This window comes from Vanessa cardui, chromosome 17 (assembly GCF_905220365.1).
Source record: "Vanessa cardui chromosome 17, ilVanCard2.1, whole genome shotgun sequence".
Classification (NCBI taxonomy): domain Eukaryota; kingdom Metazoa; phylum Arthropoda; class Insecta; order Lepidoptera; family Nymphalidae; genus Vanessa; species Vanessa cardui.
Genome location: NC_061139.1, coordinates 10476729 through 10496074, shown reverse-complemented (window position 1 = coordinate 10496074; position 19346 = coordinate 10476729). Strand labels below are relative to the sequence as shown.

The window sequence follows — 19346 nt, the reverse complement described above, 5'->3', positions numbered from 1 at the left end:
CCTTATGACATTCACTTGACTAAACAGTTTCCTTACATTAGGACACTCGGTTTTATTACTAAAAAAATCTTAACCTCTATATGTATCGAGTTATAGGGCCAGGCATTAAGCTTTCTTGAAGACAAATTAATTTATTTAAACATATAAACTTTTTTATGCAACCTTTTTTATTTTCTTCAAACTATGCTTTATCGTATTCGATAATTAAATAACGTTAGTCGTTTCTAGAACTATGTTATATGTAACATGTTCAAGGTAATATTCATAATAATAGTCTTTAACGCTTGGCTGCGACTCGCATTTAGAATTTTAATATATAATTTAAACCTTTCGAAAGTTACGTGTAGCATTTTCATACTATTTAATTTGAAAGAAGTATTTTCTCTTTACTGTTAATTCGAGTATAAAGTTACTACTCCAACGATCGTTAGTATTCAGTTGTGCCTTAATTATCGCATCAACGATTAAGCTTTAAGCTACAGATAAATAATTGATGATGACGTCCTCCTGACCTATTTAGGCAGCAGAGTCTTTCTCTGGGGAGACTAACTAAATGCGCAGGATGTTTTATTGTGCACAATAATGTGCAACCTCATAATAACCGATAAAACGGCAAATCCGACGCTATTAATAAGAGTTCAAGTGTAGGATCAGCGGATCCTGATAATAATTATTAACAGTCCCTACTGGGCTCCGAGTTCCTACTGAAAATGTCGACGGATAATCCAGTATCAGTTCAGTAGGATTAATGATGCATATTATAGTCTTAAGACGCAAATAGAACAGTAACATCAGAAGATATAGATGATACAGTTGTCCAAAAAATTTTTGATAGTTTAATTCGTTTTAAATAATTTACATCCATTATAAAATTCGTAAAAACTTTCACGTGTATTTTATTACACCTTGTTTTCTTCGAACATAAATGTGTCTTGGATTAGTATTCGCTTACTGCAATTGTTATTTTAAGGTATGTATCCGTATGTTATTTGGAGATTTTATGATGGAATCTCTAAATTCTTAATGGAAATATTTATTTGCCTAAATTTCAGTGCCTAGACGTTCTATCTTTGAGTGCAACCCCTCTGACGTTGAAAGTTCTGTCACATGGACAAAATAGGACACTTTTTTTTTTCTAGAGAAGAAATTAGAAGCAAATTAATTATCTTTTAAATCCAATAACTTAGTCTTAACGTTATTGTCAATTAAAACAAACGAAAAGACTGCATGTCACAAAAATGCTGCATTTATACAATATTTTCCCTAAAACGTATACCTTATAACAATTTTCATAGAAAATTTAACAATCGCATGCACAGAATCAAAAAAGGTAGTTGTTTCGCCACCAAGGTTCATAAATGGTACACTCAGTACCGAGAAACCTCAGCGTTCGTAATACCTAATTTTACACTTCACCGTTTGGTGAACATTTAATAGTTGACAATTTTCAGTCTGGTTCAATTTTAGTCTCAGAACTTACAAATCGCTTTAATATAATATTCCTCATAATTGGGAAATGCCACGCCCTATAAATTATAGTTATCTTTAAAACAAACGACTTGATAAATATTTATTAAGTGCGATAAATTCAAGAACAATATCTTAAGGTATACATTTTTATCATTACAGTGTAACTATGACGTCAATATTAAAAGTCTGAGCTCATAAGTATCTTATTTCAAGTATTAAGCTATATGAAGTTCAGTTTTTTAGACCGAGTGTCTCTTCAGGCGTATTTAATACCTGCCATTTCTCTAAACTAGACTATTATTAGGACTTAATATATTTAATCGTTATTACTGTACAAAACGCTTAATCATTCGCAAAATTTCACCTATTTTTTTAAATACAATATATTTCATTGCCTTAATAGGTCATTCCGCTTTGAGCCGGTCATACGTACGTACACATTTTAGAAGGGTTTCCCGGTAAATCACGACGGTGTTCCCGCATTATTGCATCCTCCCGCCTGCCAGACATTTCGCTAATATCATCTAACTATATGGCAATACAATCATTCACTACATTACGAAACTCTTAACTTACTATCTAACGCTGCGCTATTGGACTAGAACGCCGCTATAAGTGAGCAGCTTGGAAAATAAGATTATCAGACATTTACCTACCATAATACAGACATAGAAAGTACAGTTTTACTATTCAGTGTGAAGAAATCACAAGTGAACGTATTAATGTTCTATCGTTTCAATTGTTTCTAAACGTACGACGAGAGGTACCCATTTTATATTCTCTTACCGTTACGTTCGAAAGTCAAGTCGAAAATTATTGATGTTTTTAATCAAGTGTTTGGATTGGCTGTATTTATAGAACTGTTTCAAACTAAACAATTGAGGTATAGGTGCTTTTATTTTAACTGAGACAGTTCTATAAGTTACAATACGGGACTGCATCGGTAATTTGTTTCATGAATCGTCACATTTCACGATTTTGTTTTAAATGATCTTAATAATTGCATTTTTCTGCTATTATCACATTTTAAAATCTTTGGAATATTACGCTTTCGTCTAGATAGTCGCATCTGTTATAGTTACCGCCATTTTGTTTTGATACTACTTTTATTAGAAAGTCTCGGTCAATCATATGAAAACGTTAAATGCTTAGCAATTGATCGTTTATATTTTAACGTTTTTTTTCAAATTTCCTAACCCAATATAATTATGATATAAATAAGGCTTTATTTCCTTGGAATTTAGTTGAAGGAATCTAAAGAAATTTCATTTTGTCTAATACAAGCCTTGCATACATCGATCACACGAGGTTATACAATATTAATTTAATATTCAATTCTGTTCTAAATTATCTATACGTCTGATTTGTCGTCCACTTTACAATCGACGATTGACCGAGAGCTTCTGTAGTAAAAAGCCGACATCAAACACGACTTGGGCGGTCAGTTAGTGCTAGCCTGAGCACAGCGACCTCTGTATGTCAGGCAGCTGTCATCGCGTGTGGGGGCGCGGGTGCGGGGTGGGGAGGGGCCGGCGGGGGGCTATCCACAGCACCGCACGCCTTCAGCTCTGTGAACACCTCAGTGAAGAAACCAGGCTCGGAGTTAATTCTTAACATGTTAAATGACAGTCTGTCGACGATGAGAAGGCAACGATCCCAGAATTTGTCCTTCGAGTCCTCTACCAAGAAAGGCTTGAGGGGGTAGGATATCTCGTTGCCCATGTAGGAGTAGGAGAGGTACAGGCAGGTGAGGACCACGGCCTGCAGCTCCTGTGGACGGGCTATCCGCTCCCCGTCGACCAGCTCACGCACAAGCATGTACACGAAGACCACGTTCGCTGGGTTTATGAACGCCACGTCCTGAAATTAAACAGTTTCAGTTGAAATCACATTTTAAAAAGAACATTTTAAAAATAAAATTAATCCTGAAATAAAACTAGCTAAAACGGATTTGAATCGCGTATATTAATTATTTTTAACATCCCATACAACAACAACCCATAGTCACGGGTAGATACTACGAGTCTACCCGTGACCACAAACGCTGTAAAGTGCTCGAAACGTCGGGATGTTAAAAATAATTAATATACGCGATTCAAATCCGTTATAGCTAGTTTTATTTCAATGTGTAATCGCAAAAATTTAAGACAACATTAAAATTAATCCTGACTTACAAAATTAAAAAAATATAATTAGATACGATACCAAATCAGTTATTTGCATTGCTTTGACCTCGATAGAAAAAAAAGTATATCAGTTATCCATATTACCTACATTAATTCTGATGGCCAGCTACGGAATAATTTCAAAGACAATATTAAGCCGTATTCACCTTCAAGTGACCTATATTATGTTGTTATTGATCTGTGTGATAATCGTATTAGAAAAATACACGTGCAACCAGACCTTAGAATATCTTTGGTTTGATGTATTATAAAAGTCTTAGTGAGTGTTGAGGATTTATAACCTACATATCGAATGATAAATAGTTATTTTCTGTGTATCAATTTTTATTAATGAATGACACAATTTTTTCTTTCTTATCTTTAGATGTCAAACGAATACATATATGTATTTTCATTCATAATTTAAACTGAATTTTAATTGGCCAATTATATTCGATGATCAATACGTAACCAATGTACTATGTTTTTAGTAAATAAAATAAAGGATATGACACAATGTATGCGACCACTTTTAGTATACCATACAAAAGTATTTGTATGAAGTCATTATTAATAACCAATGAAATAGATTGATTTTTTCATGAAGCATTTTATGTTAAGCCCGTTCACTTTTAATCTTCATCGTACTTTCATTGGTTTACATAAGTGTTCTTTTAAACTATTATGTAACAAAAATTTATTTATTTCCTGCTGAAGATTACTATCTAGCTGCAAAAATATTAAAAAAAAAATAGAGATAACAAAAGAATTTTCAATTACAAAAATATTACGAAAAAATACAGATAACAAAACAAAATAATATTAAATTTATCTAAGACATAAGCCATGAAAATTATGAGTTCAAATATAGTAATGGTATTTTTAGATTCTTAAATTTAATCGATATACTATTACGTCGTTACGTGTGACAATAATATCAGCTTTTATGTTATTTTTCGCTGCCTAACAAACGTCACTATTGATTCCACTTGCTAATGGGCTGGATTGTATTCATATGCCACAGTGCCTATTAAATTACTAATGTAAGAGCTATAATTATTTTTGTGTTTAGATAGACTGTCGCAACTGAGAAAATCGAAAGGACCAGTTTTCAACTGTACACGTACAACAACAACTACATCAGCCTGTAAATTTTCCACTGCTGGGTTAGGCCTCTACTCCCTTTTAGGAGGGGGTTCAGAACATATTCCATCACGCTGTTCCAATGCGTTCCTCCAATTTTTTCCTTCCTTAATTCCAATGTTTTCCTTCACCGCCGTGCACGAGATGAATTATAAACACAAATTAAGCACATGAATATGCAGTTGTACTGGCCGGGGTTTGAACACGCAATCATCGGTTACGACGCACGCATTCTGACCACTAGGACATGTCGGCTCACTGTACACGCACCATATTAAAAATAGTAACTACTGTTCTTCTCGATAGAATCGGCATTCTTAAATATACTTATAGTTTGTTAAATGACCATTCAAAAGTGCTTGTAAAAGCCTCCTTGAATTAACAATACGTTACAAATTTATTTGGGGTCGGCATGTCTTCTCCTTCCGTACTTCTCTGTCGGACGTAATTTCACAACTAACATTCTTAACAACCATATCTTCTTTCATACAAGCGGATGTTTTTGTTAAAAATCCGTATCGAATTACGAATAAGACCTAGTAAGTAAATGTATACAAACATTATCAAATATTAACACTTGAATCGGTAGGGTTGTATCCAAAGGCAAATACAAATGAAGCCCTTCAGCGAAGAAATTCGCTTATCCCGGGGATATCTACCCAATGTAAACAATGTAAAAGAAAACTGTTTGCGGGAATTGTATTACACCCATAAAGTGATAATGGATATTTACTTTATAATCAGCAGTATTTCAGGACAATAAAAATAGTAAATAAGGCGTTTCTGTGTTATACTAAAATTGAACCACCAATTGGAAGAAGGGAATAAATCCAAAAAATAGGAACGGAGATAATAAAAAAACATCTTAACTTTTTGCTTTCAACTTATAAACTTATAGGACATCAACAACACCCTGTAAATTCCCACTGCTGGGGTAAAGGCCTCCTCTCCCTTTGAGGATAAGGTTTGGAACATATTCCACCACACTGTTCCAATGCGGGTTGGTGGAATACACATGCGGCAGAATTTCTATGAAATTTGTCACATGCACGTTTCCTCGCGATGTTTTCCTACACCGCTGAGCACGAGATGAATTATAAAGACAAATTAAGCACATGAATCAGCGGTGCTTGCCTGGGTTTGAACCCGCAATCATCGGTTAAGATGCACGCGTTCTAACCACTGGGCCATCTCGACTCTCCAATGATTATTAAGAAAATATCAATCCTGATTTATTCACCGACAGACCTGCTTTAAATGTATAATATTTAGCCCTATATCTAAAGAATGTAAGAGTGTATAAAAGTGAATATGTCGAAAAGTGGCGTTTATTCCCTTCTTCCAATTGGTGGTTCAATTAGAAATGCGAATGTGCTTACTAAATGTTGATCTTGTCAAGAGTAAGCCATTGAATCGATCGCATTGAAATAGGATATCCAGAATAATAAATGGAAGTCGTCGACTCCTTTCTTTTAATGTTTAACTAACAAACGATTATACCGATACACATATAAATAAGAGAAGAAGAAGCATATTTCAATGATGATTTTAGTATATCATATTGTTATGTAAGAATAGCCTCTGAGTTACATCCGATTCAAATTTAGATTATTCGCAAATTAAACGTGAAGCGTGTTTTTACTTGACACTGGTCCGTCTTATGTCAAGGGGTCCAAAATTGGGCCACGCGTTAGTAGATGCCTCGCCGATGTTGGTTCAATTTGGACACAGCAAAACCTTTTATGAGAAATCACTAGACCACTGGTTGTATCCGGACGCCTGTAATGGCGATTAGGGCTGAACCGAAGCATAAATTTTACGCGGATAAAGTCAGGGGAATCATGAAGATTTAAATTGATTAAATGAGTATGTCCATCCATATAGAAATGTTCGTACCATTTCTACGCGGATGGAATAACAGTTAACTATGTTACAGACTTTATAATAAACAATAACTCTGTATAACAAGCTGTGCAAGCGTTTCGTAGCTGTAGAGTTCTCGTAGCTCTATTAAAATACTCAACAAAAAATCTTATTTATGGTTTATAATTTATACGTTTATCAATGTTATAACATCACTTTATATCTTTGTCTTTGTTCCACGCAAAGATAAAATCTGAGTTGTCGTATTTTATGTTATTCTATTTTGGCATCAAGTCTTCTTTTATATTATGACATCAATTGGTCAAACTTTTCCTGTATCTTATATAATACATATTAACTTGAAAATCTAGCGATCATGTCCTGGCTACTTATTTATCATATTGAATACTGTAAACATTTTCAAAATTAGACAAAAATCTCTTTGACTATAAATACGTAGCTGTAATGCATCTACATTGAATAAAGGAATTAGAATTTGAACATTCAATTTTATAACAAAATATGATTTGGTTGTATTTTTGTATTCATTTTACATTTAATTCGACATCTCTAACATGAAGTTTCAAATTTTTTTGCTAAGCTTTTATGAGCCTATTTAAATAATAAAAATATTCCTCATATTTTGACTAACCGTTGCCTGCAGCTTTGCCCGCGTGGAAATTGGTTATAAGTAATACCAGACCTCTTTGTAAACCACATTTGTGGTTCAACTTTCGTGGGCTCTTCATAGTATTGATCAAAATCCTTCTTAGCAGATGCCTTCATCATAACATCTACCTGCATGCCAATTTTCAACCCGATCCCTTCAGTGGTTAGGGCGTGCGTTGATAGATCACTATGTCAGTCAGTCACCTTTAAGTTATATATATTTATATTTGCTTTTTTAAAGCTACCTAGAAGTTAATTACATATACTAGAGAGCCTCTACCTTAATTGTTGTTTTAACATAAGGATTTGTTCATCAATTGTTAAACTTTGTAAATTTCGTATAGTATTGGTCGCTACTATTTATTTTCCTATTGATTGTACTGCGCATTTCTTTAATGGCTTCTCTTTACACACAAGTACGGCTCACGCAATATCTCCGTCCCGCTCTAAACAAACCCCGACACGCCAAGAAAGCGTAGACGAGTATCGATTGAGGGGTCGCACCATCCATATTGAATGAACGTAACCGCTGTTGGAGGTGAAAAATTATGCTATCAAGTTGAGTAGCGCTTTTTGCCTTGATATATTTGAGACATTACGTATGCTCCTTGCTTGTATTGAAGAATTGATATTGGGGATATAACGATTTTCAAATAGGTAGCATTATAAATATTGTACCTATACCCGAACTGAATTGATCCAGTATATAGAACATGTTAAATTCTAAAGCTTCTTCTTAAAAGATTAGTATGCTCTGTTTTAGGACGTTTGTGAAATACCATAAGTATGTTCATATTATTTTTATTAGGATTGAGTATTTGAATTATACAATTATCAGCTTCCAACTATCGAATTATGCTTCAAATGTATGTAATTAACTATTTATAAATTGTAATATAGATGTATATATGACTACACCACGTAACGTTTATCATATGTAGTTATCATATGTAGAATCCCTTACATTGCCTTATATAACTAGAAACTATTTTAAGGCACCTACGCTACGAACATTATATATTTAGCCATCCGCATATAGAGTATGTATGTATGTCAGTATGTATATATGACGCGTCTATTCCATGACAATAGTCTAGGCTAGAGTTAATTAAACATGTCGAGCATTTCTAAATAAAGTGACGTGATAATATTTACAGTATATTTTTAAACTGTACTTGAATACAAAGGGAATATTTTATTTCATATTGTAGTAAAATCTTTTTTCTGATATAATATATTTATTTCGAAACACGTGGAACAATTTAATAATTATATTAAAGACTAATTACGCTTGAGGTTAATTTAATTTTAATTTCCCCCACTTTATATTTATCAAATGTCAAGACAAATTAACCACCCACTATTACGAGATAAAATATTCATAAGCGGCACGTGTAACAAAGTTGAGAATCGATTATCATCACGAACTACTTTCATACACAATAAACACTTTAATATTTCTTATGAGACATTTTGTTAAAGCTTTAGGTTATAAGTACGACACAACTTACAAATTTAATAAAAACCGATTACTGCTGATTTACACAACCAATAGAAGTAGCTTCTTATCGCGCTATTCATCGCTATAGATCCTCGCGTCAGTTCAACCCGAGACAGCAAGTGCTACATGCACTGACATACATCGACGTGTCAAATTGATGTACTCGTATATATTAAGTCATATGATATTACAAGTTATTACGTTTGTATAAATATCATATTGACATAAGAAATCAATATTGATAATTTGGGATGGCGTACTTAATTTGGAGCCGAGATGGCCCAGTGGTTAGAACGAGTGCATCTTAACCTATGATTGCGGGTTCAAACCCAGGCAAGCACCACTATATATATATGTGCTTAATTTGTGATTATAATTCATCTCGTACTCGCTGGCGAAGGAAAACATCGTGAGGAAATCTGCATGTATCTAATTTCATCGAAATTCTGCCACATGTGCATTCCACCAACCCGACTCTCCTTAATGGAAGAGGAGGCCTTATCTCAGCAGTGGGAAAATTTACAGGCTGTTACTTTACTTAATTCGGGTGGTTCTGTTTTACGCATTTGCCGATGCTACATCTAAGTTGTGCCGTATACTATACTAAATTATTAATATGGCGGTTACTGTCAAAGTAATGAATCTCAGAATGTCTAGAAAGCACCTTATTTGTCAAAGACACTAACTCCACTGCTTTCATACAATATTTATAGCTAGCATTATTCATAACAAATTTATTGTAACTTATTCGACCTCTTGGAAATTCAATCATTACAGTTCTTAAAATTCGAGCACGTTACACGTTATGAAGTTCAAAAACGATCACGCAATGTTGAGTTTTCGTGTGCTTTACTTGGATTCATAATTTATATCTCGACCTAGGTATACCTGTTACATGTGCATCAAATCCGCATTGGAACAGCGTGATTAAGATTCAAACTTCAATGAAGAAAATCCCTTAGTACAATAATAGGATATTGTCACGTCGATTTACATATTTAAAAAGGGTTTTGACGACCTCCATGGTCGAGTGGTGTACACTGGTTTTCATGGGTACGCCACTCTGAGGTCCCGGGTTCGATTCCCGGCCGAGTTGATGTAGATTAGATTACTTATATATTGTCTTGGGTCTGTGGTGTTTGTGGTACCGTCGTTACTTCAGATTTCCATAACACAAGTGCTTCAGCTACTTACAATGGGATCAGAGTAATGTATGTAATGTTGTCTCATATGTATATATATGATATATGTTTTCCAATACAAAAATAAATAAAGACTTTGCGCCATTTTGGCAATCACTTGTTACATTTCAATTTGAAAGTCAACCAAATTCTAGAAATGTTACGAAAAATTCATATTGAATACAGTTATTTTTAATAATTCCTGGCTCCACATCTCGCTGACTTGTTATATCATTCCACTGCAGAATATCTGCATCATTCGCCCATTCAAAGACGTTAGCTAGAACGCTACAAGCTAATCCAATTAAATTAAGCATTTTATATATTTCATGGAATGCGAATTCAATGAAAAAACTTCTTGTTCCTCGATGCACTTATAAATTTTATTCTTTTTTATTTTCGTTTCTAATTCAAAAAGTGAAATTGAAATTTCATTTTGCATAATTTCGAAAAATATCTTTACAGTTTTTTTTTGTATTATCAAGTTCGATTTAATAATAAAATAAATTTAGTGAAGGAAATACATAAGCTACTAAAATAATTTTCCAACATTTTTCTCTTTTTGGAATATTCTTTGTACATTAACTGAACAATGACTATATAATAAATATCGTTTCAATTTAATTTTCAAACATAATTGCTACCTTTCACGCAACGATGTTTAATAAAGCAATTTAGTAATTATAAACATCATATTTGCAATACACAGCTTTGTCATAAATATACGTCTCAAAAATTAACTTGTAATAATAAATTTAATACCAAACCTATAATAATTTTGTAGTATAATACTTGTGGACTTCCAGGCAGCATAAATTACATACATATATAATTGTAATTAACTAAAATGACTGTATTTTTAAATGGTGAAAAAGAGTAACAACTGAGTTTCTTGCCGGTTCTTCTCGGTAGAACCTATTTTCCGAACTAATGGTACGTTCACTTAATTGTAAAATGACGATTCAAAAGCGCTTGCAAAAGCCTACTTGAATAAAGTATATTTTGATTTGATTTGATTTGAGTAATCGAAATAGCATGTTAAAATTTTTAACTAACTTAAATAAAATAAGTTTTGTTTCAATAACATAAGGCATTTATAACATTGACGGTTATGTTATATAATACACATATGTATGTGAAGGGTTTAATGACCTAATTAAATATCAATATACAGTCGTGACGCAAATAAATTTAAATGCATGAAAGGGCTGATGTAACAACGCGATTGTGGTCACGTGATGTTTAACATAAAATCAATGGAATATAAAAAATGTATACTGGAATTGGGGTATTTTACTATGAAATAAAATACATTTTACTTTGGCGTTCTATATTTAAACTAGTAGTCACCGGCGGCTTCGTTCGGGTATAAGAGTAATCAGGGCGCCACGGTAGCATGCGTGAGCGATCCTGTGGCGTCCGCCGAAAGACGGAGAGGGTACCGCTGGTTTTTTAGTGGGTAAACCCGGTGGACCTGGGCGCACTAGGCGTTCAGGAAACCGGGGAATCCCACATGTCCCCCCCTCCCCTTTCCATTACGATGGCGGAATTACGATGAAATTAGACACATGCAGGTTTCCTCGCGATGTTCTCCTTCACCGCCGAGCGCGAGATGAATTATAAACACAAATTAAGCACATATGTATATATGGTGCTTGCCTGGGTTTGAACCCGCAATCATCGGTTAAGATGCGCGCGTTCTAACCATGTTTAGTTAATTAAATAATATAGATTTTGGGTATTGTGAATTATAAGGAATTTACTCATATATATGAATTTAGGAGAAGGTATGGATATTATTCTAACCCTTGTACGTATTAATAAGTATTTCGTAGAATAATATTTGATTCATATATTTATCGTGATGTTGCTTTCCCGAATCCGCAATGTGGGCATCCGCAGTATTCACCAAAGATTTTCACCGAGACTATATCCAAGAAAATTCGGGTCGAGTTAAATCTTTATTTTCTACCCAGAGAAAATCCTATTGCAAATATTTTTATTAATCTAACTAACCATACATGAACTTTGCAAATTACCCATAGAATCATTAATCATTAATTAATATATCAGGATATAAAAACATATTAATAAATAAAAAAGCTACTGTATTTTTCCGGTATTATATTTTTTGTTTTCTCATTAACGTTTTCATAATTACCTTAATTGATATAAATATGTTTATCTTTCAGACATTTCGTGAGCCAGAATTTTAAATGTTAGTGTAATCGTGTAATCTTTCATTTATAATATAGACGTTTTAGTTAGACCACACTTAAGAATTAATTCACTGATAATTATTAACTTCAAAGGACGGTACTACATTATAGGTTGTCTGCCTGTCAAATTGGGTGCCACCCATTCGCTATTTATTCTACCGACAAACAGTACTAAAATCCAGGACAACACATTTAAGATTCCAATATCGATGGCAATTTGAGGATACAAAAAGTGACCTATAACTCTTAAAACCCCAGTATCTAAGTTCGATATTTAAATGTTCCTTTGGCTTCCTAATTTAAAAATAAATAATCTGCTAAATACATCGCACGGAAAATCTGGCGAACGAAAGGTTTATATTTAAATGTATTTTTTTTTTTGTAATGACTCGATCAAAATAATTATACAGTAACGTTGAGATATATTTAAAACGCTTTAATCTAATAATATTAAAATGTATTTATCATCGGATTTATTTATATCTAGTTGAAATATTCGGCTAGGTGAGACTAATATATATTTTGGACATTTACCAGATCAATTGAAGGTTTTAAATTATTTATGGCTTCCTAGAGCACGTGGCCAGGTTAAATATTTATTCAATATTGCTTCCAGGAATTTATGGAATGCTCGATTGGGAAACCGTTCTTTGCCATGCGTTTTGTTTTCATTTTGCCAAAATCCAATAATTACAGTGAAGATATTTAAATAAAAAAACATACTTGTAAATTAGTGTAAATTTAATCATTAGAAATCGACTCATATTATTTATATTCGACATTAAATACATTTCCTTTTAAATCCTATCTGTCTGATGGGTCGATTTCTAGCCACGGATAATAAAAAAAATATATATATCAGAATTGAAATCTTCAAATGAATATAATAATAATTTAAGGTATAATAATTTAGGTTAGTTTAAATAAAGAATACAAGAAATTAATTTGAAAAGAGTGTGCAAAAATTAAAACTCCTAAGCTAACGTTCAATTTTTCAAATCTGCACAGATGTGTTAATTTTGTCTTTGGTTCATCTTCTATTATATCGAGTTCGTAAGTTTGTTTTTTTCTATATTTTTATTTATGGCCAGGATGACGATTAAATTTCAGGTTTAAAATTATTCTTATGTTTTTTTTTTTTTTTTATCATGACTTATTTATTGTGGAGTGGCAGTTATCTGCCTTAAATATTTGTTTTGGTTGCATTCTGAATTCTTAAACAGGTCTGGATAGTATTAAGTCATCTGTACATAATGAGGTTATTATAATATTGTAATGATAATATAATAACATACATGCTGCATAAAAAAGGCAAAATAAATTTCACAAGTTTTGTATTGTTAATGAATAATAAAATAGGAAAACATTCGTTATTATATATATATAGCTATAAAATAGCTGCCTTAATTTTTTCGGCTTTTAGGTTTTTAGTTAATAGGAATTTCTAGAACATATAATCATTTGTGGTATTAATTTACATTAGTCAAGAATACCAGAAAGTAGGTGTTGTTACCCTTTGTATTATCTGTATCCCTTACAACAAGTATGTAATATTCTTGATCGATTGAGTATTTAATACGTTAAAGGGTAAAGACCTTTGTTTTTTAAAATGAGACGATTGTTATCATTCGTGTGACAAAGAGGCTTTAATATTTGTCGTTAAAATTATTGGTAATTTAATGGTAACCCAGTGCCTTCTACCATGTTTAATTGTAGACTAAATCCGTTGTTGAAGACTGACAACTGACGTTAATAAAAAAATAAACCAGTATCTTCTGAAAACATTCGATTTCCTGCCATAAATTGCATTCTATAAAGCCTAATGTTTTTGCACAGATAAAAAATAATTGTGTTATTCTACATCACAGAATTACGGCCTTAGTCAATAAGATATATGTCTATACTATTTTATATGTAGATTAGTGTTGTATCTTGAACCAAGTTAATATTACTTGAATAAATTACAGGACATTAAACCTTATAAATAAATACTAAGTATTATACTACTTTCATTTTACTTCTTAATTAGGTTTAATATCTGTGCCTTGCGTGCTTAAAAATGATATTTATGTTATATTGCAACATTTAAAATACAAAATTAAATGTGAAATCCTCAAAGGCAAATGGAGTCGTATTAAAACGCATCCGCAACGGATGTAGAATGTAATTTATGAACATTTCAGATGCAGGATTTTAACTTACAAAATTACATTTTAATGAAACTCTTAATTTATTTCCGCTATACAAACATACCCATTCCCCTCTTAGGAAAAATAATCTAAAGCTTTATTTCCAGGTTACTCTGATGTGGGTTTTGTAAACAAAAGAGATGCTTCGAATCGCAAAGCATCATTTGAACTAACGACTGACATTTAGATCTACGTATTCATTTATTTAACTACAAGTTCCCGGCGACTTCTTTCGTGATTTTTTGATTAAATCCTGTCATTTCTATATAAATTGACGACCTCCGTGGTCGAGTGGTGTGTACACAGGTTTTCATGTCTACGCCACTCCGAGGTCCCGGGTTTGATTCCCGGCCGAGTCAACGTAGATCATTAGCTTTCTATGTTGTCATGGGTCTGGGTGTTTGTGGTACCGTCGCTACTTCTGATTTTTCATAACACAAGTGCTTTAGCTACTTACATTGGGATCAGAGTAATGTATGTGATGTTGTCTCATATTTATATTTATTTATATATATATATGCACTTATATCGTTATCTAACTACTAGTAGTTAGATAACGATATTAGTGTAGAGGTAGTCTAGACTACCTCTAGGCTGGCAAGCAAATTTATAATTCTGTTTGATAAGTGGGGCAGACAGACAATTAAAGTATATCAGGTATTATTATTATTATTATTGTACCATTATTACCTAAATGCGAAAATAAGTTTGTTTGTTTGTTACGCTTTGATGTCTTAACTATTCAACTATGCAATCATCATTAATTTTTGCATCAACTTCTGAGGTACAGAAAAGTATTTTGTATCCAACCAGGGGGCAAAGCCATAAGTTAATAGGAATGTACGTGCGAAAGCAGTAATAGATTTAGGGATGGGTATCATGGGGATATAACCGAAACAGAAATTAACAAAATTAAAAACATCTCAATTCCGACGATGAAATATATTTGATAAACATATGTGTATATATAGTATAATTCGTGTTTTTTTTTTTATAAAGAGTCAAAAGAATTTAATTTGTAGTAATGCTAACACCCAATTGAAAACAATATTGAATCTGTTCTACACATCAATAAAATAATATGGTTTTGCTTTAGGATTATTTTATTTTTATTACTTATAAAATACCGCTCGTATATCAGGTTATCTGCCAAAAAAATGCAATAGCACCATAATTATTATGCTTAATAAAAACTCACAGTCATCATTTTTTATTAATAAAGTGAGATAAAGTTACTAGATGTTTTTTTTCAAACAGTGTCGCCGTTTCATTTTTTAACCGGAAATCAAATCATTAACCCTGGCTGTAAGTTCGCTGACCATTGCTTTAGAGTTCGATATATTTAAAAATCGAACGATCAAAATACGCAAATTGCAAATAAAAAAAAAAACAAATATTTATAGTGTGTAGTACGTACTTAATACTTATATTTAGAACAGCATGGCGTGAGGTGTTGTCAGGTGTTGTCTGAAGCGCAAGAGCGCTGCGTATGTACAAATTGGAGCGGGAAATCGGGACCTCTCCTCGCTTCGGGGAGTTCTCCCCGCATAATTATCGCCGACATTTTTATTGACGTAATTATTGTATAGATTGTCGCCAAAAGCCGAGATGGTCTAGTAGTTAGAATACATGTTAACCGAAGATTGCGGGTTCAAGCCCGGACGAACCACAAAGTTTGTCATGTTTTTTATTTCTTTCACACGAGAGATAAATTATTTTTGTTATTATTGATTTATCTTTCGTGTATGACGGTGAAACATAACAATATAAGGAAACATGCAAGTTTTGGATGAAATGTACGTCCATTTGGCATTTGCTATTAGCAAGCTTACTATTATACAAATAAGACATTTTTATCATTTGTACTTTTATGGATACCTAGCTTAAATAAATAATAAACGAAAAAATGAATGCACCGATGCAAATAAAGAAAAATCCTTACGAAAACCACACAAAAGGTTATAACAGCCTATCATTTTATCTGACCACTATTTACATATGCTTATTGCCGTTATTAATTAATTTCGAGAATCGACACGATAAATTAAATTAGTAGAGAGATATATTAACATGAAAAACTGTATGAGACAATTTTTTTTTTAATTAAGTTGTTATTTTTTTAATTATATATTGCGTTTATTAACAACAAGGACGCGTTACAATTGCAAAGGTAATTATATTAATGTGGTGCATTAATGTTAGCGGTACGATTAGGCTGAACAGTTGTATTACGCATTCATGGCTATGGAAGTACTCTCCACTCGCAAACATGTCACGGACACGATGCAGATGCTATGCACTCACCTTCTCTTAGAAATATGGACGTCATAAGTACCTAGACCCAATTTCTGAAATGTATCATATTCAGAGAAAATTGCGCAATGCGCAGGACATTATTCCGAATAAACGACTGATTAAGTAAGAGAGAAAAAAATGGTAAAGAACTTATTGACAGATACATAATTATTATTTTAATTATTAAACGATTCAAGTGAGAGTATTAAAGAAATTTGCAAGCATAGTTACCTGCCAACCTTGCAGGAGCAACGATCGGTCGACAGTTCGCAGCCACATGACGGCGTCGCCAGCCTGAAAGTCGCGCAGGCGGTGGCAGCGCGCATGCAGGAACATGCCCAGGCACTTGAGCAGCTCCGACGTCGACGCTTGTATCACCGTCTTCCTCGGCGCCGGCACCGGGGCCGTCCCCACTGCCGTTGTGGGCAGCTTCTCCGCGTAGCACACATTGTTATTTAGCGCATTGGTGCGCGCTACCTCCGTCGGCGGTGGTGGAAGAGGTGCCACCGGTGCCCGCGCGTATATCGCACCCCCGACGCTGACATTCTTGTTCCTATCGAGTGGGGCATTGTCCGTGAGGGGCGCTCGGAACGTCGAAACGCTCTTGCTCTTGCATTCTAACTTTTTCTTATTATTATTGGCGGTTGAGAACCTCTTCCACGATAGCGCGTTGATAAACAACGAATGCTTCTTGAGGTTTTTCTCGAGGGCGGTTTTTTCTGAGATAATCTTGGCGGCGTCGTCGAGGGTGGCGCGACGCTCGTCCCGTGTGCGCTCATCGCGGTTCTCCCGGTTCTTGGCGTTGTTGAGTCGTTCGTAGGAGTAAGCGAGCGCGGCGCGGTCGGGCGGCGGAGCGGCTGCGGGCGGTCGCCGCTCTCGCGGGCTGAAGCTCAGCACGGTGCCCATGAGGCCCGCGCGCGTGTATCCGCTAGGTGCCCGCATGCATCGCGTGTGTGGCTCGCGGTGGCAGCGGCCCGTTTGCAGGCTCGATAGCCGCGCGCCTGCGCCTTGCGCCACGTGCGTATCGACCGCGGCGCGCGCATCCAGCTGACCGCGGGCCGCCGCCCCACGACGCGCGACACCCTGCCCGCCCGCGCGCAGCCGCCCGCCGCCCGGTAAACAACACCACCTCCGCGGTAAATCACGGAATTACCGATCGAGAATCCACTCGGTTCCAATTAAGCCGGTCGGCCCTATCGCTGTCCAGTGCGTCGAGTGCTATACGACAGCGATGGGCTCGGCTCTGATTTGAGCTCTATTCGAAGGTATTCAATCAAACTGAGATGATGAACCTGCAGTCGTTATATAATATTGCGGCATCGTCAGGCGGCACAGCTGACTACGCTTTCTATAATCGAATCTCTCTAATAGTTTCCCTGTAGTATTTTCGTCGACAAAATTCAACCTACATCTGCATCGACTGACCTGAATACAATTTTCCTAAAAAAAGTAGCAAATTAAATGATAAAAATAATATTTACGTTTACATTTATGCATGTTTATAAATAGCTACTTATTTATATATACAATAAAGTAGGTAGGATGATTCACTTATGGTGAATGGTCACCACCGCTCATATATGTACATTGGCGTTGTTACAATATTAACTATTGCTTCCATGTTCCACACTGCCAATGTGCCATCGACGTGAGAAAGTAAAGTGTTACGTCCCGGCTATATACGTGCGATTTACTTTGCTCACTCACCCTTCAAACCGGAACACAACAATACTAAATATTGTAACTTGTCGGTAGTATCTGTAATCACTGGGTGTTACATACCCAGACGTACTGCATCGGCAAGCCTGTGGGTATTGTAATTGTAAGTGTGGTAATTCAATAAAAAAACGCACAAATTCTTACCACAAAGATAATGAAAACGTTATCCTCCATCTATCATTAAAGATTCACCTTGAATATGATTCAATAAAACCTTAACATTACAATATAAAGAACATATACTTATACATACAAACCAATTATGTCATGTATATAATCTATAAGTAACATACACACGTAACATAATACGCTTGTGGTGTGGGCTATTGAAATTCGTAATTCTAGATGCTTTACTTTAGGCCCTGACATTGATAATACACAGCTAATTAGACCTCTAGAGCATATTTCACATGCTCAAGTGAGCTAGAGCAAGCCAGTACTCTTCAAATCGAAACAAAAGCGGAAACAAATATCAAATAAGCATATAATACTTGTCCATTGTATCGTGACGTCACAATCTTAATTTATTCTTATTTCAAAAATTGGTTAGTTATAAAAAACACTTTAGACAAAGAAGGCCGTGTAATATTAAAAAAAATATAGTTGTTATTATTAAATACCAATGAATGAGTAAAAGAGTTTGTATAAATAAATAAAATCCGTATCAATATTATAAATGTGAAAATACCACTGTCTGTCTGTCGGTTTTTCACGAACAAACCGCTGAATCGAGTTTGATGAAATTTGGTGTGATGAAAACTTGAACTCCGAGGAAGAACATTTACTACTTTTTTTGTCTAACAACGTCCTAAACGCAAAACGCAAGCGAAACCGTAGGCGACTACTAGTACTAGTATTCAAATAGACTGGGAATTTTGTTTATTTATACCTACCCTCGTTTATTATCGGTAAGAATACAAAATCATTTAAAT

The 19346-nt window shown here is 34.4% G+C and overlaps 1 protein-coding gene across 1 annotated transcript; it reads right to left on the bottom strand.

Moving 5' to 3' along the window:
• Nucleotides 1-1264: 1264 nt before the first annotated feature.
• Nucleotides 1265-17697, bottom strand: LOC124537130 (cyclin-dependent kinase 5 activator 1). The gene is made up of 2 exons (XM_047113866.1): nt 16927-17697; nt 1265-3330 (listed from the first exon to the last, which is right to left on the bottom strand). Exons 1-2 carry the CDS (start codon nt 17635-17637, stop codon nt 2950-2952), a joined length of 1092 nt encoding a protein of 363 aa, XP_046969822.1. The 5' UTR covers nt 17638-17697; the 3' UTR covers nt 1265-2949.
• Nucleotides 17698-19346: the final 1649 nt, after the last annotated feature.